The sequence below is a fragment of the Syngnathus floridae genome, chromosome 5 (genome assembly GCF_059516105.1).
Source record: "Syngnathus floridae isolate MCC-2025c chromosome 5, RoL_Sflo_1.0, whole genome shotgun sequence".
In the NCBI taxonomy this organism is placed as follows: Eukaryota; Metazoa; Chordata; class Actinopteri; order Syngnathiformes; family Syngnathidae; genus Syngnathus; species Syngnathus floridae.
This window is the reverse complement of record NC_142417.1, coordinates 11733024-11760076: the sequence shown is the minus strand read 5'-3', so window position 1 is coordinate 11760076 and position 27053 is coordinate 11733024. Positions and strand designations below refer to the sequence as shown.

Here is a 27053-nt window from a genome sequence, read left to right as displayed (position 1 = left end):
TGGCACATAACCATAAAGTGGAACAGAGGTGATATGTAGTCTTCTATTTTTTTTTAGCAAATAAAAATGGAAAATATATGATCTTTGAAAACCGTTTCCTTCTACTTCACGATTATGTGATGCTTATACATAAAATACTATAAAATCTCAACAAAATAAATTCAAGTTTGTGACTGCTGGGAGTCATAAAACGTGGAAAGGTTGCATGGGGTATAAACACATTTTCCAGGCACTGTATAGTATATTAGGGTTATTAATAGATGAATCGATGACTAAAAATTGATTGATCGTATGAAAATACATTGTTGACGAGTCACATCTTGAAGCAATGAAAATAAAATTTAATGTGCTAGAATACTTTGCTGCAGCCAGCATAGGTGCTGTTGATTCTGTCACAACTATTTTGCTGGGAACAAGACTTTAATGTAAAACAGGGAAAGTTGAATTCAATGCCGGGCTCTCAAATGGCACAACAATATTTGTCCATCCATCTATTTTCTATACCACTTGTCCAAATGAAGGTCACAGGTGAACTGGAGCCTATCTGACTTTGGATGAGACAAAGGTGGGGGAGGGGGGTCGCCAGCCAATCACACAGAATTAAATTCAATATAGTTTATCAGCACTATATACAAATTGATATTTAAAATAATCAATATCCACTATTACCAAAGAAAATGTATCTGATTGCCCATTTCTAATTTATTCCTAATCTAGCATTCGGAACATAAGAAATGGCGGCCATTTTTTTGGAATTAAAAAAAAAAAAAAAACGACAGGTATTTGAGCGCTTCAAATATCTTTCAAATCCTCCATATAACACAAATTCACAAAAAAATCACAGCTGAAGTACCTGACCTATTCCACTGCCCACACTGCTCTTCTCACTCAAATGCTTCAGTTTGTACTTCTTGCATTGAGTTAGCTTTGGAACATTACAATAATATTGACCTGCTGACATTTTAGAGTTTTGTACGAGCAATTGGTGGTTCTTTTTAACTGAAACTTATTAGCTAATTGGAAAATGGGGTTCCCGAGAAGCAGACGAAACAGAAGTGGGTCCAAGAGAATGTTGGGAAATTTGGTGTTGGTGTTTTTTGTCCAGATATTCTATAGGCGATATCACACAAAATCATTTTTTCTCAACACAAAAAAACCCTCAATTTTTCTGTTACCCATCATCCGCTATTGAAAATTCTCTGAAAATTCTGTTTGAAGTGGCCACACTCTGTGTTTTGACAGACCATAATTTGGGGGGAATTGTTTCACGGTGCAAATGTTATCTTTCTCGATTCAGTGTACCTTCTCCATCTTCAGGTGCTTCTTCTTCATTACCACTAGCCCCTGAGCCTTCCAACTCTTCTTCCTCTGCAGTGAACTGGGCAGTGGCCTCTTCATTTTGAGGGGTTTTGCCCTTGCGGCGAGCCTTTCGTTCCTTCTCCTAAGTTAAGATCCAATACACAAAAATTAATTTAAATAACACCAAATAGGTCACAACTTTGAGAAGCTGTGAGAAAACATGTCCCTCTCTCTTTTTCTTGCTTACCGATTTCATTTTATGTTGCTGCAAAATCTCATCCAGTTTTTGCCTCTTCTTGTAGTTGAAATAAAAGTTTTTACATTGTGACACAGTTTTTGATCCCACCATCTTGGCAATGGCAGACCAGTTCCTACCATACTGAAGAAGACCTGCAACAAAAAAGACCAAATTCCACAGTGTAACAGACAGAGTGGATAAGAGGAACATTGGCAAGCTGCCATTGTATTCCGAAATGCACAAAACCATAGAAATCTTAAGGGGAGTGGTAATATAGCAGCTTATGTCAATGACATCACTAACTCTCCCTCACTGAGGTCACGCTGTGTTATATTCTGACTAACTTTGATGTGACCCAGTTCCGAGAAACCCTAGTCCTTACCTCAGTCACCACATGATTGTGCCTTTAACAAGAGTCTCCATGAACCCACCAGACCAAAGGAGGATAGAAAAAGCCGGCATGAAATTCACATGTCACATGTGCTCAAAGAAGCGGTCAGCATGTTTGTGCAATAGAGGCCAAAGACAGATAGTGTAGAATTTACTGTGGTGGTTCCTTCCCCTTCAGCGTGTGCTGTTAGCTAAAAGCAACCCATTTGCCGTGTGCGCTGTAAGCGGCTTAACCTACACCACCCACTTATTTCCTGTGCCAGTATGACAGGTCCTGGCAGGGCACGCTCTACGAGGGTTGTGGGGGTTAAGAACAAGCGTGGAACCGACACCTAGCGGTGTAACCTTATACAAGCATTCAGAGGTCACTTGCATCTTGTTAGTCAATGGAGAATGGAAGACAACAAGCACTCTTTGATATTAATCTTGATACATAACTCATTTTATGCCAGCTCTCTCAAATACAATGCATCTTTGACATAAATAGCTGTCACTGACTGATTCCAAAGAGATGGTGACTAGAAACTAATCCGACACATGCAAAGCAGTGCATCATCTTGCAAGTGTGAGATCACTAGTGTTCCTTTAATAAAAATACATTAATGACAACACTAAACAAGCTGTAGGAACATTTGAAGGGTCTTGAAAACTGCACGACAACTTGTCCAGAGAAGACATTGCAACTAAAAGCTATAGAAAAAAGCAGACTCATATCTTGTAACTAATTCCATAAGACAGGTAGACAACTAGTAAGGCTTATATTCGAGAGGGTGGTGCCTCATGTAAACCAATTGCCATTTCAAACAACCTAGAAAAAGCATTCAATAAATTCAAAGTTTTAAGAGTTCAATTATTCTAATGAATAAAAAGTAATGACAAATATCAATACCTAGTTTAATAATCCTTGTATGCAACTGTACAAAGCGCATTCCCAAGCAGTTGACTCAAAGCCTTAGAGGCAGGGGAGACACGTGGATCAAACATCCAATCAGTCAAGATATTCCGAAGCAGGTGGTTGCCTCACACCCAATCAGGACCCTGAAGCGCCTTAAGCACCACCCAGAGACGTCCAATCAATAGCTGGTGTAGCCAGAACGTGATTGTCACTGTGTCACATGCCTGTTACTTCAGCCGCCGTCTTGTGGCCCTTCCGGATCACACGATCAGACTGTCTGATCTCTGGAGGGAGAGCCTGGAATGCTCTTCAACACGGGGCCTTCCCATCCGGCGCAAAGACGAAAACAGCTCAGTCCCTCCGCTCTTACTTCCAGCTGGCTTGTTACTTGATACGGGGTCAGGTTGACATGCTCCAAAACACCACATGGTCCTGGTCTCTCCCCATCGCTCTGCTATTCCATAGAGCTTCAGTAATTGCAGCTCTGTTTTTGTGCTGCGTTTCTCTTCAATGGCGGCCGTCTAGTAAGACTTCCACAGGAAAGTGGGACTATGAGGCTGTGCTCACTCACCCTCTCTTTCTCTCTCTCCTCATCTGATCTTTCCTCTATCTCTCTCTCTTTCCCCTCCCTCTCTGTCAGCCTATCCCTCCCCCTACCTCTCTCTGCCAGCAGGCACCACCGACCAGTGCACACACAAATGCATGAGTACACACGAACTCGAGCCCTCTCGCTCGCTCTCTCTCTCTCTCCTGTTAATACTTTAACACACAGACACAAACACACACTCAGGCAGTCCAAGTGTAAACAGAGGGTGCAGCGAGGTGGGGGAGGGAAGTAGGGAGGGAGAGAGGGAGCGAGAGAGAGCGACAGAGAGAGAGAGAGACAGAGAGAGGGGGGGAGAAGCGGGGATAAAGAAGTGGAAAGTAAGCAAAGGGAGAAGATGGGAGGACAAGGAAGGCAACAGAGTTGATGTTGATACCATGAGAAAGCATTAAGGCTTTCACATTTTTCCTGACTGACCTGCTTTTCATCTTGAATGTGACCTCGCCAGTCTATAATAAAACAAGAGTAAGGAGAGAGGGCAAATGGGGGGAGTGGGGGGTCCCCTCACTTGCCAAATCTTCCACAGCTCTTGCCAACTTGGGCTGGTGCCATCTCCCAAACCAAAAAGTGGACAGGGAGAGAAAAAAATAACCGAGCAACAGTGGAAAAGAAAGATGGTATGTGCTTTTCTACCTGCAGCTCCTATATGTGGGTTCTTCCACCAAGTGGAGCGGGGGCCTTGAATTTGAACTTACATGAATTCTAGCCAAGAAGTGTGCACATACAAACACACAACTTGGCTCAAGATCCAAGAGATACAACCTTTACTAACACACAGGCCCGCACAAAGAGATTGTGCTTGTGCATCTAAAGAGCAGCCTGAGAACAGCTCTTGTCTGTTGGGCAGCAATGAAGATGGCTTCTTGTTGCAATACTATCCTGAAAGGTAGGGAAATATTCAAATGACCTGTGACATAAATGTCTTTTTTTTTTTTTTAGATCTTAAAGGAGAAGACCACATCAAGCTTCCAGACAATTAAGGCTATTTAACACATCCATGTCAAGAAACTGAAAGAGGGAGAGCAGTGAGCACCTTGATGAACTGGGGGGGTTTAATACATTGGGGATATATACTCTTGTCTATTTAGGAGAGGAGGGTGTGTGTGTATGTGTGCGTGTGTGAGTGAGTGTGTGTGGTGGTGGTGGTAGGGGAGCGTCTGTTTAAAAAATGGCAAGACTTTGTCCTTCTTCTGCTCTGGCTGCTGTCGCTGGAGTTCAGTGATTACATAAGCACTCCATAGAAGCCCTGCATCTACCCAACTGCCGGGCTAATCCTCTGGGATGGAGCACCCCACTAATCCCACTGCAGGAGAATGGAACTGAAGACATTAACCGGGATTACTACACAGTCCTGTGTTCAAGCCAAGCAGTGCCAGATATAGACAAAAAAATAACCCCTTAACAAACAAATACTCTACAAATAAACAACCACATTGCTGGGACCAATGCACGTGTAGCCAAAGAGCAGCAGGGGTCACAGTCGGCACTAGAACAACAGCACTATGATTAAAAGGAAGGCTAGATTTAATTATTCAGGTGCAAAAAGGCACACAAAGCCACAGAGCAGACCCAAATCAGCAATTTGCAGACCGCAGGTCTCCCTTATTAATAACATTCTTAGAAAATGCTCAACAACATTTTAATATATGCAACACAGATTACCCATTTTGAAAATTCACAAATAATTAAGTTTAGATTAAAATGTAATATCAGCAATCTTGTCAAAGTGATGATACAGTCCTTTGTGGAATCCCGATCTAACTGAGGAATTATAAACCACTGAGAGTGAGACGCTTAATGAGTATCATGTACTTCGCAAAACATACAATCGCAAAATACAAGTGTGAGGACACCGGGCACAGTATCAGAGACCTCTGTGAATCAGCCTGGGTAAATCTTCTGTCAAGATAATAAACAGGCAGGTTAATGACTGATAAGGGACAGACTTTACAGCCACCATGATAAGACGACAGGCTGCCTTGACCCAGAGAAAGGAAATGGCTAGCAAGAGCAGCAGCCACAGTCCACTTGATACACAGACACAGTTTCGAAGCACGTGGCAATCGCTGCCTCACTAACAGGAAGGCACAAGATCATCATTTGTCTGGTGTGCTTTCAAGCCATATGAGGCATCTCTACAATGAACAATAATGTTGCAAACAAAGTCATAGAGGAGGGAAAGGTTTGTTGTGTGTTACCTTTTTTGGCAGTTTCCATCTCTTCTTCAGTCCAGCGAGAACTCTCATTCATTTCTAGATTGGCTGTCTCAGACACACACACACATACAGACAGACACACACACACACAGAAAAAAAAAATAAGTAAGAAGAAGGGGGAGGGGGGAGTGGGCAGTTGCAAGTGACAAATTCAGTTAGGGAGTGACTGACAAGAGGAAAGCAAAGAGCAAATTAGAGAAGAAAAAAAAAAGATAATATGTGGGGGAAGGGTATTTTAGCTACTTGCTAAAAAGGCACTGTTGCCTAGGTCACTGGGGACTGTTTGTTTTAGATGGAGGAAGCAGGAAATCGAAGTGGAGAAGTCAGTTAATGATTATAGACAACAACTGGCTTTTCCCTCGCTGCACAAGTTATTAGCTGGAGTGACCCTGGCCCTGCCCAACACGTAGAGAAGTCGGCTCTTGTACGTTCTCTACATGGACCTATGAAGGACAAAGCAGCCAGCCAAGCACTGCTCTGAATATTGAGACAACGAAAGAGGGAGTCTATTCAGACTTCCTGCAACTTAAATCACTGGGGAGTTCCACGTGATAAAAAAGTGAACGAAAATCAACATGCAGAATATATTGTACTGTGTACACACAAAGGATGATCTATTAAATATGTGTAACCAATAGAAGAATTGATGTTGAGTATAGCTAATTGACAACCTGTGAGGACTCGTTAGGGGAACAGGATTGGCACTTAAATAACAGAGTGGGAAGAGGACAGAAGGGCCAACAGTGCACTCTGGTGGTATGGGACAGGAGCATTATTTGGAGCAATAGTGAGTGTCTGAAAATAGTGGGCTAAGTGGTTACATCCCAAATATCTGATCTAATAATAGTTTGGGAAGATGATAATTGCCAGAACATTGAATTTAAAAGAAAGAGCTGAATGGAATATTGGACTGCCCCTTCAGTGGAAAGTTTTAAACTAAATCTTCATTTGAACCACTATTGATCAAAAGATATGTTTCTTTCTGCATTTACAAAAACGTGTATAATCCAATTCATCTTCTCAGTGGCTCACTATATTGACATACAGTTAAATATGACATACAGTTAAATACTATATCTTATATGCACAATGAACATAATTACTGTCGATTCCAAATAAATGTTAATGATGTAATGGATAAATATGACTTTTCATTTGTTTTCATAATACAGTTGTCAGGAAACAGACTAGCATCTCTCAATGACGAGTTGATTTTTAATATTGGTCCACAGGGGGACACTTAAACTATGAGACTCTGTTTTGACGTCCAAAGAACGTGCAGATGAGCTCGCATAACCCCCACAACCTGCTTAAGTGAAGTAAACCACCAAGACTGACCGAGCTCATTGTTGGCAGGCGGTGTGGTGGTCTCCTCCACCTCACTGGTCATCGAGCGGGTGATTCGGCCCTTACGGCGCCCCTGGCTGTTGGCTGTGCGTCGACCCTTGACAGCCACTGCAGGCTCTTTGTCCTCTGCGTCTTCCCCAGAAGTTTCATCTCTGCAATTCAGAAATGGAAAATTTACAAACAACATTCAAACTCAACTACAAGTCACGTTTCCAAGTTCAGCTCATCTTGCCAATGTACAGTATGGAAAAGTATTTGCCACCTTCTTAAATCTTCACATTTTTTATAGTGCCCCTACTTTATTATATAAGATCATCAAACAAATGTAAAGATCAGACAAAGATGACTCAAGGAACTTGCTCCTCTTCTTAAATCGTTAATTTACTGCGTCTAATTTACATTTTCAGTTCCTTTCCACTGACCACACCTAAAATCTCCAGATTACCTCCAGACCTGCTCAATCACGCCGATTTGAAAAGGCTGCAACCGAATGCCATGATCAAAAGATATTCAAGAAGAGATGAGAAATACAGAAACTGACATCTATCAGTTCATAATTGGTTTCAAAGTCATTCATGAACCATTAGGACTCCAGCTAATCACATAGTGAGAGCCGTTATCCACAAACTGAGAAAGAATGGAACAGCTGTGAACCTTCCCAGGAGTAGCTAGCCTCCCAAAATTACAGACACAACTCATCCAGAAGGTCATGAAAGAATCTCGGACAACATTTCAAGAACTGCTGGTCTCCCTCGCCTCAGTTAAGGTCAGTGTTCAATGACTGCGCAAAAAATGAGAGTTCCAAGGTGAAAACCATGCTGACAACAACAAATATAGAGGTTCATCTTACTTTTGCAAAACACATCTGAATGATTTCCAAGACTTTTAGCAGACCACTCTATAAACGTATGCATCGGTATGCACGTATGTGTCTCCAAAATATCTCCGAAGAGATGTGAAAGACTCATCATCAGTTATTGGAACCACTCAGGTGTTACTTCTGATGGTTTAGGGGCCAATTGCTTTTTCACACAGGGCCTAGTTTGACTAACTTCATAACTGACAAAAAATAAATCCATTTTTAAAATGGTAACTGCACACACTGAGTTCCATTCATATTAACGTCAGGTACAGGTGTTTCTCCGAATATAGGAGAGTACGAAAGCAGAAGACTCAAAATGTCTCACTACAGGCAGAAAGGAGATAAAGCCTCATCAGCATGACACAACTGCTCAAGAATGTACATTACCTCTACAGTACAAAGTACAAGCTCAGATTAGATAATAGAGTGCCTGCCTACACAGATTGCGTGCATTCATCTATTGATTTCCAAGAACAGAAAGAGTGCTATTCCATCTACTGCTTTGGTATCTGTCGCTATTTGACAATATTGCACAAAGCTATCCACCCACACACAAACAGATATCATCTGTTTACATTGTCAACAGCGAAACCACAAAACAGAAGAAGCCTCTAAATGTGTTTCCAGAGGAAAACAGCTGTTTTAATAAGGTGAATAAATCGACTTCCAACCTGTTGCTGGTGGAAAGTCTGGCTAGAGATGCGACTTTAAAGAGCAATAGGACTTCAGGATGAACCTTCTCTCTAAAACATAAGCAAGGCATGAAAGTAAAGCGACCTGAATGAATAAAAAATTCTGGGCTACATACAAGTGCTTTTTTTTATAGCGTGATTTCAAAAGGACTTTATACATTGTGATAAAGATGATACAACTGTGGACTAAATGCTCTCTCTGTTGAATAGATACATTGGCTTACTTCATTCCATCCTCCTTGTCTTCAGCTTCTGTTTTGTCCTCCTCCTTCTCTCCTTCTTTGTCTTTCTCCTCCTTTTCTTTGTCTTCCTGATTGTTTCGGTTGACTTGCTGCTGCTGCTGTTGCTGTTGCTGCTGCTGCTGCCCGCCATGCTAGAGATTATGGGAGAGGGCATACTATGAACCCACATGGTCTACTTACGGTGAATCAACATCAGTTTTCACTTAATGAGACTCAACATCAGCGATGTCATTTAAGCCTCAATGTATAAGTTTGTATTCAGTGAAATGACAAATGGCTCAAGCCTTTCTAGCAAGTCACTCCTCATTTACAAATTTCAAAATCATTTCAATTAACACATTTTCTCTGGTTATGCCTTTTTAACACGTTTTGTGTCAAAATACTCTAACTGAGCTGCTATAGGAAAACATATAAAGATACTTCATCACCAAACCAAAAATCACCAAACAGATCAATTTGGTAACACTGTTGTATCTTGTTCATATAACATTCATCCATCTGTACCATTCATCCTCACGAGAGTCGCAGGCGCACTGGAGCCTATCCCAGCAGACTTCAGGCAGTAGGCGGGGGACAACCTGAACTGGTTGCCAACCAATCGCAAGGCACACAAAGCCGGACTACCATTCGCACTCACAATCACACCTACGGGCAATTTGGCATGCTCAATCGGCCTACCAAGCATGTGTTTGGAATGTAGGAGGAAACCGGAGTTCCTGGGGAAAACCACCACAGGCACAGGGAGAACATGCAAACTCAACACAAAAAGTCCAAACCCACAACCTCTGCGCTGTAAGGCGGACGTGCTAACCATTGCGCCACAAAGCAATCTGATTTCACAGAATTTCATGTAACTAAAAAGAATGCCAGCAAAGGCAAAACAGGATGTGAAAGTTCAGAAACCACAGAATAACTGTTCAGCTGTATGACTTTTGGTTTTGAAGAAAACACTATCACTTCCTCTCCATGCCTGTCTGGGTTTTAGGGTGAGAGTTCAGATGAGCACTGACATTCAGGCTGATAACTATTCATGCACTATTGACATCATTGCTATTTGTGATGTATTTGACATTGCTGCCGTAGGCCAAAGCAACACCTTCATTTTATGATGATGATCTCAATGCAGAATCTTTAACGTGTGAGACAGCCTGACAAAAAGAGTGAGAGGCAAATTATAAAGATTAAGAGCAGGGCGGAGGGATGACTTTGATGATGGGCCTATTTATTATTTAATATGAACTATTATTATTATTATTATTATTATGATTATTATCTGCTTCAAGTGGAGTGCAACCACTTTTCCAAATACCTTATGTGTAGCTGGCTCCCTTAATAAATTGTTTAAGTCAATGACAATAATGTCTTGCCATATCTTTGGCTATTTGCCCCATTTGTCCAGGAGACCAAATAAATCAATATCGCTGTGCCAGTGTTATACCGGTGGTCATTATGGGACACTTTGTACCATCCCCAAATTAAGCACATCGTGTTCTGCTCTGTTCTTAAATTTTATGTTTGAAAAGAAAACACTCCAATTGCAATATACAAAGTAGAGGAAAGGTTAGCATAGGTTATTCCTGTCTGACTTGTTTCACCAAGAATTTCTGGCATTTTGCCCAGTGTATGACAACTACAACCTCAGGAACGCTAATCACTTTAAAAGTAATATTGTCGTTCGTTGAGATAGCATGTGTCCTTGGAAACATAAGATGACATGATTAGAAGTTTAATAGATTGAAAGCTGACAATACCTGGCTTCTTCCTCGCCGTCTGTAGTTTCTTCGCACGATGTTCTTATAGTTCTCATTCTTTTTGGTCAGATAATAAAAGAGCACACATTCTGCCACCGTCTGAAAAATGAAAGAAATGTGATTTGCCTGGGAAACGTGATTTCCTGAGAAGATCAGATTTCTCAAGTGAACACAAAACGCATACCTTTCTTTCGAGAAAAGATGCGATGAGACCAAAGTTTTTAGGGTGTTGGATGAATCTGTGGAAGATGAAAATAAAAAATATACGCCCTGAAGAATCGATATTTTAAACATCACTTGCATAAAGCACTGAGCTCGAAAACCTCTTATTTCAATATTACAAAAGAAGAGGGATTTGTTTCAGTAATATAGTACATTGTGTATTCAATAGTTAATTGGTGTATTGTATAATTGATGCTGTCAGTAATAATCACATTTATTGTACAGCTTTATGAAGATAAATTCAACCTGCATGTTAGAACATTTTCAAGTTTGTATCAAAAAAATCTAAAAATTACTCTTCTTTGTTTTGTTCCGGGTAAGAAGACACAGAAATTATAACATTTTGTGTGACATGTTTTGAACTGGACATTCAGTCAGCGCTCCTGTGTGGCTGTGCTTCAAATGTCATCCCTCATTTGTAAAAGAAAAAAAAAAGGGGGAAGATTCACTTCCTTTCCTACAACTTCCTGACCCCTTTAACGTTCACATTTAGTATAATCTTGTTCACTGAACATTGACCTAATGCTGGATACCAATATATCATAACAATGTGTAAATGCTACTGTGGGCCTCAGGTCTTTACAGTGGTCATATCTGGAAGTTTTTGGTTTAAACCCATATGCCCTCAGGAACAATGTTCTATGTCGTAGAGCAAGACACTAAAATCAATTTTTGCCCCTGATGTGATGTTTGGCAGTTTGCATGGCAACCTCTACCATCAGTCAATGAACGTGTGAATGAGCCGCAATGCAATACTGTCAAGCATTTCACATAAACACATCCCATTTAGCACCCTTACTATACTGAAGAGTTGACCTTACTTCTCTCTGAAAGTGTCCTTCTCTTGCTCACTCCACATGTTCATGACCTGCCGGTCCTTGTACACCTTCATGGGGTCATCCATCAATCCATTCATGTTGATGAACTTGATGCGTTGCTGCTCAGCATCAAACAGCATCGGAGGAATGACTGCCAGCTGTCGCATTTGCTTTTCAGTGTTCTAATGTTCGCAGGTGCCACACAAAAGACACACACACATTAATAAACATCCATGAATGAGAAAGACTATTTTCAAAAAGGAAGGGACCTAAGACGGTGCTCATTGTTGTCATGAACCGGAAGCAACATTACAGCGGTTTTAAAGCACTAGGGGTCAGGCGGCAGGGGAGGAAGTTAAGCTTCCTCAGCAATTTTAACTACTGGTGACATTTTCCACATGAAATGTGAACTCTACACACATTTCCCTCTAACTCTTATCTCAGGGAATGAAAATGCTCCAAATGGTTCTGCACTGCAGGGACAGTTATTAAAGTTCCATCTAGATGGCAGGCAGTGCCTGAACATCTATCTTACTGGTAGAGAACAGAATAGAAAAACTTTGTACAGTACATACGTACGTAGTGAAATTGGGGTGCAAAGCTAGGTTTGTTTTTCAAGTAAGACAAAATATAGTATAGAAAAATAATATAAATACAAATCAATATTAAATTGCGCTTTGCAGTATGCAATAGCACCGGAGCAGGGGATGTTCAACGGTACTATATTTGCAGTGCAAATGGCAATAAGGTACTTGTGTAAAGTAGCAGAGGAGCAAAGATTTCTGATTGTACAAGTAGGAGCAATATGGGAATTAGTCGATATTGGTGTTATTAGATCAGTGTGATGATGCCTTGTGGGGAAAAAAACGGTCTCTATGTCAGTTCATTAAGGTCCTGATGTACAAAGTGCCTGTCAGGTGAAGACAGTGGGGCAAAATATCATGGGTCTTATCTTTGATCAAGTAAATCCTAATCTAGGGATTGTTTAAGGCATTCAAAGAATTCTGATTGATGAACTGACTAAAATCCTTATTTCAGGAGGAAATTATAGTCAACGGAGTACTTACTTTCACAATTAATTCCCAACTATGAAACCTTACTCTTCATTTCCCACCAGCCTACATTGTAGGTATTAATGATAAACAAATTACTTTTTATTTTCCCATTCGAAATGGCTTAAATGGAAGATCATGTTTCATAGTTATGATGGTATTACTACTGTAATTATTGTCTTTCATCACTGTACTGCACTTTTTTTTCATCTACGGTTGTTGCAGAGTTTAGTTTTCACTCAATTATAAATTTGAATTAGGAAACGTATTAAATGTTTTTAAAAGCTCAAATAAACAAAAGTTTTTTCCGGCTAAGGTTTAAAGTCACGTCAAGAAAATTATCACCTTTCACTGATAACGTGACAGGAGCTAGTCACTCTGCCGTAATCACTGTACAAAATACCCAGTCAATGCAAGTCTTAAGACAGCTGGTAAGAGTGACAAATAGTCTTCATGGTGGCATGTCTGTAATTTTGTTGTGAAACCTATAATTAACTTCATAAGTCCACCTTACTTTTTATTATCGATGTTGCTCGAGCTCCACATTCTCCTCTCGAAACACGTTTACAAGACTTCACTGAGCTGTCTATGACGACAAAACTAGATGCACATATTTGTTGAACTCGGGTATCCTAATTCGTGCTATGTTATGTGAATATGTGTGACAATAAAATTCCTTGAATCATTGAGGAGACTGACTGAGCACCATACAATATGGGATGAAGAATAATCCCCTCACACTTTTAGCAAGACTCTGTTGGCAATGTTCTGTGCGGCCAAATCGTTATTATAATATTTCATTCTTTATTCATATTTTTCTGTCTTTTAAGGCAATTCAACTGTGTGGGATTATGGTGTCCTAGCACCCACTATTGACGGAACGTGAATGATTCCTTGATTTTTACAAAGTGAAAAAAATGTAAGACAAGGGACACAGAATCTTTGACAGAAAAGATTACCTCATGTTCTGATATTCCGTCAATGATCTCGGAGACCTCATGCTCACTGCGAGCTGCAGAAGAGCTCAATCCGCCGCCTCGCTGCCCAACGCGGCTACAAAAAAAAAATGGTAGAATAAACCATATTTCATTATTTGAGTTCTTACAGTAGCTATTCCACATGACATCAAGTGAATTAGTCAGTTGGAGTCACTGGGATTGAAACCGTGTAGCTCACCTCTGAATTCGTTCCTGCATCTCTCTCTGTTTCCGAATCTCGGGGAACTGTTTCTCGTAGTATTCCCGTACCTTGCTCTCCTTGGCTCGGCGCCGAGGATTGTTTTCAATGCGCTCCACCTTTTTCTCCCAGGCTTCCATCAGTTGGTCATAACGCTGGCAGAATTTCTGCTCCTTTTTTCACACAAAAAGGCAGGCATTGTAATTTACTGTGCTGATTCTAATGTAACTTGGACTTTGCTGTGTATATTTTGTGATGCACACCAGACACATATTGGCGAACCAGACACAAGCAGGGAGCAAGGAAGATATTCGTGTGAAAGGAACCATAACCCTTTGGATCGAAAGTCCTAACCGATCAGCCACTGACGCTCAAATGATAAATCAGGGTAAAAAATATTGAATTTTCTACACTTACCCATTGCTTACGAGCATGATTTCTTCTCTTGAAGTATAAGATGAGTTTTTTTCTCATTGCTTGGTTTCTAAGAAGGTTGAAAGAAAATAAAGTGGTATGAGGAAAATAGTGGTAAAGCAAAAAATGATGCCTTTTTTTTTTTTTTTTTTACACATTTGTCACTTGATTTCCCACGACATTTATATATTCTAGATTACCATATACATCATAAAAAGCATCCACAAACAACTGATGCTTTAGAATGGGCAGGACAGCATGGGAGACAAACAAATACACTTGTCGTGCGGCTCCTCAAACAAAGGTCAGGGCCAGTAATCTCCTTAGGCAGGCGCTCAGTTTGTCTCTTTCCTTGCTGCAAGACAGCATTTTATTCTTGACACTTAATCTGTCAATTGTAAGGTCACACTCCCCGCTGATTGATGTAATCTTATTCTACATTAGTCAATTTAACCGAGCAACGGTATTACAGGCTAGGAAAGAAGACTACAAAGTGGGTTACTATATACCACAGAGAATGGACACAGAGTAGAGCTGAGGTAAAGATTTTTTTTTTTTTATCAAATATGTACTTTTCAAGATGTTAACCTTTCATGAAATGAAATCCAGACATACTGACAACCTTTTTTGACACATTCATAATAAAAGCAGGAGCAAAGTTTTAAGCGTGTGTGCATATAACTCATGATTTGCATGACAAGAGATCAAGTATGCAACATTTACAAAAAAAAAAAAATGATTAGGATATTATTATAACTTATATTTATTATCATTTTGGCATAGAAAGTTGTGCAGGCTGACTTACATTTTGATGTTCTCATGGTACTGCTTGGTATCAGAAGGCTGATTGTACAGTGGCTGAAAGAAAAACAACAGCTTCACAATATGCTCAGTTCATGCATCAGCATGGAAGCAGCAGATTACACCAAGATCGATCTGTTGCGTCATCACATAGATCATCATAGATGCGTGACTTAATAATTTGCTAACTCTTCTTTAAATAGCAAGAAGGGACACTGCTCTAATTAATGGAAGTAACCTAGTTAATATGCTATTTCTTCCCAGAGAGAAAAATTCACCAACTGTGCAAGACAGGTGAAGATGGATGATGTTTTGACAGTGCAATATGTAGGAATAATGGATTCTGGTAGCAATAAAGTACAATACTTAAATAGGATATTCTATTTTTGAAATATGCGTAGAAAAGATCAGATTTCCATTGCTTAATGAATCGACTGTAGCGCACTTGGAGAGCTCCTTCACAACCATTCAACCGCTTGCGCCCTGATTGGTAGGAATGATGCAATTCAAATACATTTTCCCATGTCACTTGTTAAAAAATTAAAAAATAAATATATAAGAATAATATGGAAACAATATGACAGATATAACTCACCAGTTCTACCCTAGGTCCAAGTCCCTCCAATATTCTGTGTGCCTCTTCTGCCTTTTTCTGGTAAGAGAACACAAACAGAAGTACTAGATTAACCGGCAGCCTGCACCTCAATCATCACCATGACAACACAGCGAGCACGCTCACTTGAACACCGACTCCACTGGAGTCGGCTGGGTGGCTGGATGCAACGATGGCGCGATGGACGAAGTACATTGACTATTAGAGCTTTTAGCGCAAGCTGGGCCATAGTTCCTCCTTACCCTATCACTACTCTTGACAAAGAAGAAAAAAGTCTTACTTTCCCTGAGATTAGGGAGCAAGGGGCAGAAGAGATCGTGGGAGTCGAAAGAGTCAAGCAAAAGCAGCAGGCGGAGTGAGGGGGTCTGTTTTAAAAGGGCTTTGTTGTTGTCATGGAGACCTCTGATAAATGATAGAAATAAAAAGATATATCCGAAACCAGATGTGCATGCACATTAGCTCCTCATGGACACCACGAAAGGTTAATTGGCAATGCCGGGAAAAAGGCGAAAAGGTTAACGCTCACTTCTCCTGCTCTGTTGTGTGGAAAAACAACTGGTTCTGCAGTATTAATTGCATACATCACACTAAGGCATCAAATTATCTGACTGGCATACTAGGTACCTGAGTATTGAAAACAGAATCTTAATTACTCCAATTGTTTATGATACTACATATTGTATACAACTGTGGTTACAAGTTTCATACATGGTCATGTATTTATTTAAAAATTAATTTCGTGGCTTCAATTTATTTATTTGACCTGTTTAATTTCCTAGGTCCAATCTTTAACATGACCTTTGACAAAAATTGGGTGCACATGTTTTAATTGATTCAGAATTATCTGTAATTATCAAAGTAAAAATAATAGGGATCCTTGTGACTAGTTTTTGAAAAAAAAAACATTAAATATAAAAGCTGTATACTGTTTTCATCCTTGAAAAAATACTGTTAAAAGCCCCAAATTCATCTGAAATTCATGGCCACGTTGACTGCAACACTGATTTGCATCCCTTTTTATAAATGCACTGACTGGCCGCAATTTCATAACTGCCTGCAAATGGGAAAAGGCCTTTTAAGAAATGTCACCTTAAAACAATGTTAGTTTTGATTGACGCTAAAATAAAAAAATGCTCAACATAAATTGTGATAGCACACAACGAAATAATTTAAAAAATGCTCAAAATAAATTGTGATGACACAACAAAATAAACAGAAATGTACTTGTAAAACAAAACTTATTTTCAGACATTCCCAATGTACTACCACCTACTGCAATTGAGCCATTTTCACGAATCCATGTATGAATCGTCATTACTATGTTTTCATATACTGTAGCAATCTAAAGTCATTTTCACTACCCCTAGCAATTTTTTTCAATGGAGGTATACTGTTCTTATTCATCTGTCATAATTTGAAAAAACTCATCAAAAGGTTTATGTGTGACCATCTCTTGCGGCGTGGTTCCAATTTGAAGCAACATGGTCATTCGAGGTGCTTTTGTAATGCAGGAGAATATTTATGCAAGATTTTAAAGGTCACTTAAAATATAATTAAAATGTTGTAAAGTCACTTTCAGTACCGGGGGCATAACAGTGGCCAACATCATGTTGAAGCAAATATGATTCTGTTCTTGTCAAGCAGAATCCCAGCGTATGGGGTTCCAAAAGTTACACATTATAGTTTTAACTTCTTGGGTAAAGATGTTTTAAATTATTATTCAACATCATAGGTGACTATATCTTTTAAACCATAACCTAACAAAACATTATCCCAGGCTCTGTATAGAACAAGATTTAGAGAAAATTAACCTTTTTCTGTGCATGTCAAATATATAGATTAGAGGTAAGGTGCAGCCACTAGGTGGACTTGTGAGCACATAGAATCACATGAAACTGCTGCATATGATTATTTCATATTCTTGCTGCCAACTGAGTTAAATGGAGAGACTGACTTAATAGCATGTAACAAGACATTGGATTTTCTATGCACACTCACATGCTTGTGCTTGAATACAAACAAATGCATATACACATACTCTCTCACTTTTGGGGTTAAATAATGGGGGTGTTGTATTCCACTGACCCTGTTCTCATCGTAGATGATCTGTACCAAGCTGCGGTGCTTGGCCTCACTGGGTGGAGGGGAAATAGGCCGCTCAGGCTCATGAGGTTTGGCAGCCTCCTCCTCCAGCTGTTGCTGTAACAAAACAGAAAAAAAGTATAACACTTAACATGGAAAACTCGACAAAAACATAAAACCTGTAATCTTTCAGATGATTCAAAATTCCCTAGTATCTGTTACATCAACATCACTAACTGACCTAATAACGCCTGACAATGATGTCTCCAGGGTACTTTTCATCAATACCATCATTTCTTGAAAGTAACACATTAAAATATTATCTACTCCCCCACCTCAAACAGATGATTTTCTTTTGTAACCATGTATTATCCGCTCCCCCAATTAGCTGGTATCCTTATATAGAGTCATAGTTGTCAGCGTGTTTCATGTGTGAGGACGACCAAGAAAACTAAAAGGCTAAAGATGCCAGTGAATTGCGATAAGGCTTTTAGGACTATGTTATATATTAATAAAAGATATTATGAAATAATATGACTTAAAATTCACTTATCCACACCTCTTAAGACTTGAATAATAACCTATTAAAATGGAAAGTTAACCACGATTGAGTGTAAAATCAAACCACACATGATCACAAAGGTGGGCACAATGAGCGAAAAAAGATATAAAATAGGATCTAATGCACTAATACAGGGGTGTCAAACTCATTTTTTTCACGGGCCGCATTGTAGTCATAGCTTCTTTCGGAGGGCCATTATGACTGTCAACCCAAATAAATGTATGAGCACCTCATATTGTATACAGTAAAAGCTACAAAACAAACTGACAAATAACTTGTTTTCAAATCAGAAGCGTAAAAACTGTTCATATGTTTAAAAAAAAAAGATATTAAAAGTGAAGACAATTTGCAATTCTAGTAATGACACACGAATTTGATGCACAATTTGCGGGCCGCATAAAATGATGTGGCGGGCCGTATCAGGCCCCCGGGCCTTGAGTTTGACACCTGTGCACTAATATGTTGGCATGCCTAAGCCGACCATACTGTTTCTCTACTAAACATGGCAGGCAGCCAAAAGTAAGAAATAATGGAAGGGATGTGAGTGCTTTAGCAGTCCCAAAACCGCTACCATAATCCAGCTTCTCCCCTGGGGAAAATGTTATTTATAGCTCTCTATGTATTTTTAACCTACTCCTCTCCTAAATAAAAAGTGAAGTCGAAAGCCGAAAGGAATGCAGCTGCCTGGAGGACTGTGTGGCACCATCTGCATGAACTAGCAACAGAACTTGACAACAGAAATAACACCTGTACAGTACTACCATGCCAAATATAAGTTCACACCGCAGCTCAATTAAGATTTTTTTTTGACATCATGCTTTGTGCATACGCAAGTGTGTCACGTCATGGACACATTTCATTCGCATAACAAAGAATCCAAATTGAGCATCACACCCTGCTGCGTGAGTGTAGTCAAATTCCCAAGTTTGTCAAACTGTGGTGATTTGAAGACAGGGATCATACATGCTTCATATGTTCATAAATCATTTTAGAGTTGTTAAGATCAATTTTCAGCACTGTGCCGTGCTGTATGTATATTTTCGTGCATTCCATTTTACAACAGAACAATTCATCACATCACATGCGAGCATGCAAACAAGGAAGAGAAGTGAGTGAGACTGATGAGTCAGCGCAAAGGTGTTGTGCCCCTAAGCAAATTAAGGGTTCATTAAACTCATCATGACTCAGAACAGCAATAATTATGCAGTTATAAATAATTTATAGACTTTTCTTTTGTAACCAGTCTTGAATTATGCTTTTAGCACCATGCAGGTAGAAGAGCGCTATTAAAGCAAAAGTCTATTTCCATAAATGTGCAAACCTGTTTTTTGCGAAGCTTGCAGATCTGCTGTTCCACCATAGTGATCTCCCTGTCGACACGGTCCATGTTCTGGATCAGTTCTTCCTTGGAAAAACGGGCTGGCACCAGATCCAAATCAGGGTCCATGTGTACAGGGCTCACGGGGGAGATTGGCTCAAGCTTCCCCATGGCATTTCCACGATCCTATAAAAAGGAATAAGGTTACTTGTGAATAGGTATGAAAGTAGTGTTTTCGTACATGGGGGCTACAGTCCAGGATGATGGTACTACTTACCGTCAAATGAGCATTATTTTCTCCTTTGCTATTTCCCTGCAGGGCAATCGCTATAAAATATTTTATCATCGATTATTATATCAATCTGTCAATTGATTATCATAATTGAAGGTGTACGTATTGCAAAACCATTTGTACGAATGATTTTTGTTTAGCAAGACTTTATTATGATTGGTATTGTCAATGAAGTGATAGAAAATAATATTTCCCATGATGGATGTTTCATCAACCTTTTTAAACTGATTGAGGTTCAGTCACTGTTTTCCAGAGTTAAAGCACACATTTGCTTATTTTGGTTAAACACAAACGATAATCACTTTGCTTTCGTGAATAACAATAGAAATCAAATAATAATTATTTGTACAAATAGCATTTGTACAATTTGAGGTTACACCATAGCTCTAAACAATTACTTGTCAATTAAATTCATAATTGATTACTTGCCAATTCATTTTGACATCTCCATACACTTGCATGACAAATTATGTCTTATGATGCATGAAAAAAATTCACAGAACCTTTAGTCTTCATGTGCATTGCCCTTCCCCCCCCCCCTTTTTTTTTTTTTGCTCTACACTTGTGTTGCTGCACTTCCCCCTCTTGTCCACCATCCTTTGGTGCACTTCAAGAAGTGATCGTATTTGACAGGTCTTACATAATGACTTTAACACCGTGCAGTGTTCCGAGAGCAATTACTGGCAACTCTAAATAATACAGAAAACACTTTGACCATACTTGCTGGTACGTGTGATTCAAGTTCAGGGTCTCTGGGCAACTGAAACTGGTGTCAGAAAGACAACAAAATTAGCAGTTGTAAAGTGCAGTGGCACAAAACGTAGATCACTACCAAAATAGTCTTCTGAATAATATGTGAAGAAGCTACTTCAAGACCAAATTTGGCTGAGTAACTGTTACTAAACACAGGATGTTTTTGTAAAAAAAAAACACAAATAAAATCAAAACAAAAAAAAAAAAATAGTTGACCGTTCCTGGGGCAACATAGCAATGTATTTTAACTGCCTGTGTCGTAAAGATCGTTGATTGATCAAATTTGATTTAACTGATTTCAACGGTCGATAGCACCACCATGGCTGCACAAAGAGAATGAACAAAAATATTATTTTATTGAGTTAATCAAAGCGCATACTGCAATTTGGCCTTGATATTAATAACGCTGCACTGAGGGACCCCGTTTTTTTTTTTCCTTAACGTTTGTTTACGACGCTCTCTTACACCTGCAAAGAGTGACTCCACTACGAAAAACATTGCCAGCTGGCAATTAAAAACAAGCCTTTTGGAATTGTTGAAAGGAACAAGAAAAGAAAATGTGACGAGCTTACTAAAAAGAGGGAAAAGAGCAGCTAGGGATCCCGCCTCCTCCTACTTTCAATAATTACATTTATCGTGATGGTGACTTCTACATTTTGGTGAGTTACATGTTTTTTGCGGAACAAAAAAGGTTGCGAGCCATTCAAATCTACATTACAATACTATTTTGGTGTTGGCATGCACAGTATTTGGGTTATATTCCTTGTAATGAATGTATTTCATACAGAATAAGTCTCAAACTAAGTGGAACCGGAGGGGTCACCATCCGAACCACATGCATTTTGAATGTGCTTTATATCATTTTCACGGATTTCAATGACAATATCCGGAAAAACAAAATTGACAATATCCGGAAAAACAAAATGTTACAAAGTGTCAAAATTCTTATTGTAATTTGCAGCTGCTACTGACCTTAGCAAAATCCTCAGGTCCTCCGACAGGCAACTGAGGACGATGGGATGAGGGTCTTATCAGAGAATCTGGTCCCATCTCCAAACGAGGCCGTTTGATCTCTCCGAACTCCATCTCTGAATGGCTGCTCGGCTCCGGTAAGTAGATGTGCTCATAGCGGATATGCTGCTCTTGTCCTCTGCAACAACAAAATTGTGTAAAATAAAAATGAAAATCTCTGTAAGCATAAAGTAAACCCAGCTATTCCAGCGAAACAGTGAAAGTCCCAACGTAATTGATGGACCAGCTTAAATCATTTGCTTTTTTGTTTCCCAAGTCCATCTCCATGGTGACACCCAATGACCTCGTGGACAGCCAGCAAACAATCTGAGGTGTTCTGGCCAGTGTGAATCCACCATCCAGTGCTGGTTCTTGGTTGTACACTGAGTTGGTGGTGTTGCTGTTGTTGTTGTTGTTGTTTTAAATCCACTTCCATGGGAACACTACGAGTACCTCACAACCATTTCTGGGCTTTCTAAATAAATTTGACTTGATCTTTTTTTACTTGACTAGTCAAGTAAAATGTATTCCGTAAACTTAGAATCTCTAAGGAAAGTATAGACTGGCAAATTGACAGGACATAAAAACAACAATAAAAAACTGCCATAGACCAACCAAATGTGTCTTGGAATGCATGTAAATTTCAGTGTTAGTGGTTACTCCAAAAGAAAGCAACACATTCAGGCGCTAAGTACATCTGTCAAGGATATATACTGTACTTCAATTCTTCAAGAAAAGATTATTGCAAATCTGCCCCGCAGTCAGATGCCAAAATGTCAGCAACTTTGCTGCCAGTGTCAAAATGGAAGTGGCTTTTGAAGAGCAGAGGGGGAATACACAACCATAATTGATGCTTTGGGCCCACAATGGCCTAGTGTGTGGTTTGTGTACATACCAAAAAAACTATCTAGTCGGGTCATAGTGGGGTGGTGTAAAACTACAAAATGCTCCTCGTAATGTATAAATTATGGAATTTGTGTGCACAAATTGAGAAAGAACAATTAAGGATGTTGTTTAGCAGAGCCTATCTTATCTAACCACTGCTAAAAAAAAATCATGCGAAAATTCAGTCACATGGCCAGATGGATAAACTCCCCAAAGCACACCCCCTCCCCTCACTCCCATTCTTTTTCATCTTCATAGATGGCTGGCACTTACATAATCACATCACGCTCAAGCACAACCACCCCCCCTCACCCCATCTCTCTGTCCCTATTTTCTTTCCTCCTCTCGTGAGCGTGCAGAATAATCTGATCCCCGGGGAGGATTTGTCTGGAGGATGAGAGAACGAGATGCGAGTAGGGGTGGGGGGAGGAGAGCGGACAAAACAACACAAACACCAACACCTAACAACCAGCTCCATTAGATTTTCATTGCCTTGGCTCTGATTATGACAAGAACAGAGATTACGTGTGTTGATAGCAGCCTGATACTGTGAAAGCACGGCAATGTTTGTGCGCCTGCCAAGCTATCTACTCCAAAGGGGTACACATGAACAAGTGCGAACTAAAAGGCTGCACTGAGGATGGATGAATGAAATAGAGCACAGAGAGCAGCAATAACCAAATAAATAAATAAATAAACAAGCAAACAGATCCAGATCATAAAATCTTTAGGTTTATATTAAGATTATGTATGTGCCAACAGAGGCTTGTTTCCGAGAGGAGCATATTTCATCTTGATTCTCACGTTTGCACTGAATCCGTTGCGGAATACCTGACAATTTTTACATAAGCCTTTTTGACAATGAAGTGTTGGACACATTGAAAGACAAAATGGTGACATTTACAGCAGTGAGTAAATCCTTGTTCTGTAATAACAGATAATGGAAATTTGTTGTTTGTTTTTACTGACGGCAGACATCAAAATAAATCAACATCACTATTAAACCGTGAAGAAAAATAGGTTTTACATTTAAATTTTAAGTTATTTAAAATGTTCAGCAAATAACTTCATCCTGTAACTAAGTGGAAAATTTTCTTTGCAACCATGATACGACCTCATTCGTGCTCTGCAAAGAAGCCCAATTAAGTTGGTTTTCATTTGTAACGCTCAGACGCTGGGAAGACAGAGTAACAAAGTCAGATAACAGCAATCAGTGGTTAACAGATGATTACATGGTTGTGAATATGTACAGTGATTTGGAGCATGAATGCAACAACATAATTTTACTTTGCTTTAAGTTTATTCCAAGACAAACTGCCCAACGGCAACAAAGATCCAGTACACTGAGTACGGCCATCGAATAAAGTTCCAGGACTGATGTCATCATAGATATATTTCAAATCCAAACTAACTAACTACATGCTTTCAAAGTACCGGGAATCCCCCTTAAATTGAATGTACTTTCCCAGTCCGATTTGCTCTGTCTTTATACTCTCCTGGAAGTATTGTTCTGATGTTCACATCTTCAAAATGGGTCACACTGGGGCCCCTTGAGTTTGAGAAAGAAAAAAATGACCTGGCGCCAGGTCGGGTAAGTAGGAAGGTTGCCCCAGCACGGTAATGCTCCTCAGCCAAGAACTCTCTGCTGCTTTGGGCTTTATGTGCAGGTGCGTTGTCATGGAGAAGAAGCCACAAGTCGTTCGGCCACATCTCTTGCTTTTTCTCGCGTGCTGCACAAAGCAAAAGCTGCAGGAATTTGCAGATGTGCTATCTGATTGTATGGCCTGCATTGAAGGGGAAAACTGGACATGATTCACATTTACTGGCTAAAGAAGCGAACTGCCCTCTGTGAATGCCCGGCAGCACAAATAACCTTCTGCTAACATTGGGGACCCAACCACAATGGCAAAATCAAGATTAGACACTTCGAATCATGCAGAGCCCCAAAATGAAACAACTCTATAAAACTACCGGTCTATAACCTGCCTCGGGACAAAATGAAAAGTTCTATCAGGCATCATAGCAGCCAAGATGAGTCAGCGTATGCATCAACAGGGTTAGTCCTCAACTTACGAACGTTCGACTTACAAACATTTGTAGATACAAACAAATGCTGACAGATGTCCGTAAACGTTATAAAACACCAGATGGTAGGGTACAAGTTCATTCAGTTCCGTGTGCGTCAATGCAGCTCAGTCAGTCAGCGTAATTGCCGTCAGATCATGCACCCTCAATCTTTCCTGAAGTCAGCTGCCAGAACGATTGTTTCCGTGGGCCAACTTCCAAATAAAAGCTAAGTAAGGCCTTGACATCCATGTATTGTTCCTATTTGTTGCACTTTTATTTGGAAATTGCCTAGCGTATGAACACCAGCTGTCGTGGCGGCTGGCTTGACTAGGCTTGTTCCAGCGCTAATGACTACAGTCATTGGCCGTCTGTAGTCATTCGCCGTAATAGACGGTGGCCAAACGCGCCGGAGCAGAGCTGCAAGTGAGACGATTATCTCTGTCACTCCGACAGCTCGTCAAAACATGTCCTTGCCGTCTGTGATGCAAAAAAAAAGAAAAGTCTGGCCTCTGGACCCACTGCCCTAGTAGAGAAGTGTGCTAATATGGAGGAAGGGCTGTTTACTACGATGGAAAAGTATTTCGAGTCACTCGACAAGAAGGCTTTTTTTCGTTAGAGGGAGATAATCGCTGATGGGGGGGGTGTCAAGATTCGTACCAGATCGACACAAGTATGAGGCGTGTAATGATCATGATATCTGCAGTTTCTTACCCGGTACGTTGTTAAAGTGCAAATATCTAACTTACATGGCAAGTTTTTAGTGGACTTTGACAATGTAACGATGAAGAAGTACGGGGAGACTTTAGGCAGGCAGGTATATTGTGTTTGAGTGGAGATTTGGATTGCTCAAAGGTAAGTACTGCCCAGTGTGGTTTTTATCGATCTTGTCAATTATTATAAATGCATATATGTACAAGACTGTGCACAATAGTCTTACGGTAGTTGTCATCCGAAGTCAGTTTTACACTGAGACTTCTCCGTTGGATGCAAATGAACTTCACGTGTTGTCATTGTTACCTTTAAGACTGTGTGTTATGCCAGGGCAGTTGACAACCACTTGCACAAGTAAGAGGCAACACATTCTTATTAAAAGTTATTCATTTATCACTCCAAGCTGTTTTACTATGCAAAACTGGCTTCAATCGATTAAACAACAAACATCCGTTAGCTAAATGGTATCAAACAGTAAAAGGCTGGCATGCTAATCAAAATCAGCACCAATGTTGCAGTATATTAAAAACCTTCAAACACTATGCAGGGACCAAGCCAGAGCATTGTATGCTTATCTTCTTGTATCATAACTAATAACAAAGGCACTGGAACAACAGGATCGTTGGTTTGAAGTATGTTTGTCTTTTTGCTCTAAATTATGTTTATCTTTTGTGCACACTTACTCAACTGTAAGAATTAATAATTGGGCGTTCATTTTTTATAACCAACTCACAACTCTATCTAAATTACCACCGATTCGTGCAGAGCACAAATAGGGAATGTAATCATGCGATACATTATTAGAAAGAGACACGGTAATATTTGAGCAGGATGACCTTACCTCTCATTTCCAGGTTGGAACTCGGAAAGTAAGGAGGGCCGACGGCGATGAGGCTGAGCCAAGTGTGAGCTGTAGTCTCTGGCATGATGAGAGTGGTAGTCTACCATTCCAACTTCCTAGAGAAGGAAAAGCGGCAAATGTCTAATTAAAATCTAGACATTAGATTTATTCACGAAGCAAATGATGCAGACAACACATTTTTTCAAAAATATGAAGACAAGGCTTTAGGATTAACTTACCCCAATATGAAAGTACAAATGGAGAAATACTAAGGGTTCATTGAACCCCATCTGATATCTAAGAAGAAATCTTGATAATTACGGCGTGTGGCTGGGAAGTATCCTCCCGACAATGACAGCATGAACTTCAAACAACTAATGAGGAGACTGAGCTGTGTGCACAACGTTGAGAAGGGGAATGTTTCTAAAGCAAACCACAGTAAGAGCCGTTGGGGTCGTGCCTTCTTCCCCAACGGGCCCGAGTTATAATTATTACAAATTGTCAATCAGTGTCATAAGCAAAAAATTCATAAGTCCTTTCATTTAATTTAGCTTGGAGAGTTAAATAGGAAGGAGGAGGTGGCATCAAATGTAATGCGTGCCAGGTCTCTTACTGTGTGTGCCCGCTGGAGCTGCAACGGTAGGGTGGCAGGGTTTGGCAGGTGCCGTGTGTCCATCGTCCTCCGGCCCGGTGGCACAGACTGGGGATGAGAAGACATCGTGGCACAGCCTCTTCCTCTAGAGACAGGAAGTAGGTGTGGTAGCCAAGTCGATGGCTTTTATGTGCATTATGGGTTGTTTCTTTAAGCCAGCACACTGTAGAGGAAGAAATTAAATACATTTCAAATACAGTAACAAAAAAAAACGCATCAGTCAGAACAAATGGAAATAGTTCAAGCA

At 40.0% G+C, this 27053-nt stretch overlaps 1 protein-coding gene across 2 annotated transcripts in view; it reads right to left on the bottom strand.

Annotated features, from left to right (window-relative positions):
- The window catches only part of ncor2 (nuclear receptor corepressor 2), a 56281-nt gene that overhangs the window by 18085 nt on the left and 11143 nt on the right, over positions 1-27053 (bottom strand). For both annotated transcript variants that reach the window (XM_088375831.1, XM_088375829.1), the window contains exons 2-19: positions 26768-26969; positions 26155-26270; positions 21612-21789; positions 19598-19780; positions 17718-17831; positions 15615-15671; positions 15024-15076; positions 14222-14288; positions 13805-13977; positions 13588-13681; positions 11580-11758; positions 10721-10775; positions 10537-10635; positions 8768-8916; positions 6981-7141; positions 5625-5687; positions 1547-1689; positions 1303-1441 (exon numbers count right to left, since the gene is read on the bottom strand). In XM_088375831.1, the coding sequence (XP_088231957.1) occupies positions 1303-1441; positions 1547-1689; positions 5625-5687; positions 6981-7141; positions 8768-8916; positions 10537-10635; positions 10721-10775; positions 11580-11758; positions 13588-13681; positions 13805-13977; positions 14222-14288; positions 15024-15076; positions 15615-15671; positions 17718-17831; positions 19598-19780; positions 21612-21789; positions 26155-26270; positions 26768-26872 (2128 nt within the window). In that variant the 5' untranslated portion in view covers positions 26873-26969. The remainder of the gene's footprint in view (positions 1-1302; positions 1442-1546; positions 1690-5624; positions 5688-6980; positions 7142-8767; positions 8917-10536; positions 10636-10720; positions 10776-11579; positions 11759-13587; positions 13682-13804; positions 13978-14221; positions 14289-15023; positions 15077-15614; positions 15672-17717; positions 17832-19597; positions 19781-21611; positions 21790-26154; positions 26271-26767; positions 26970-27053) is intronic.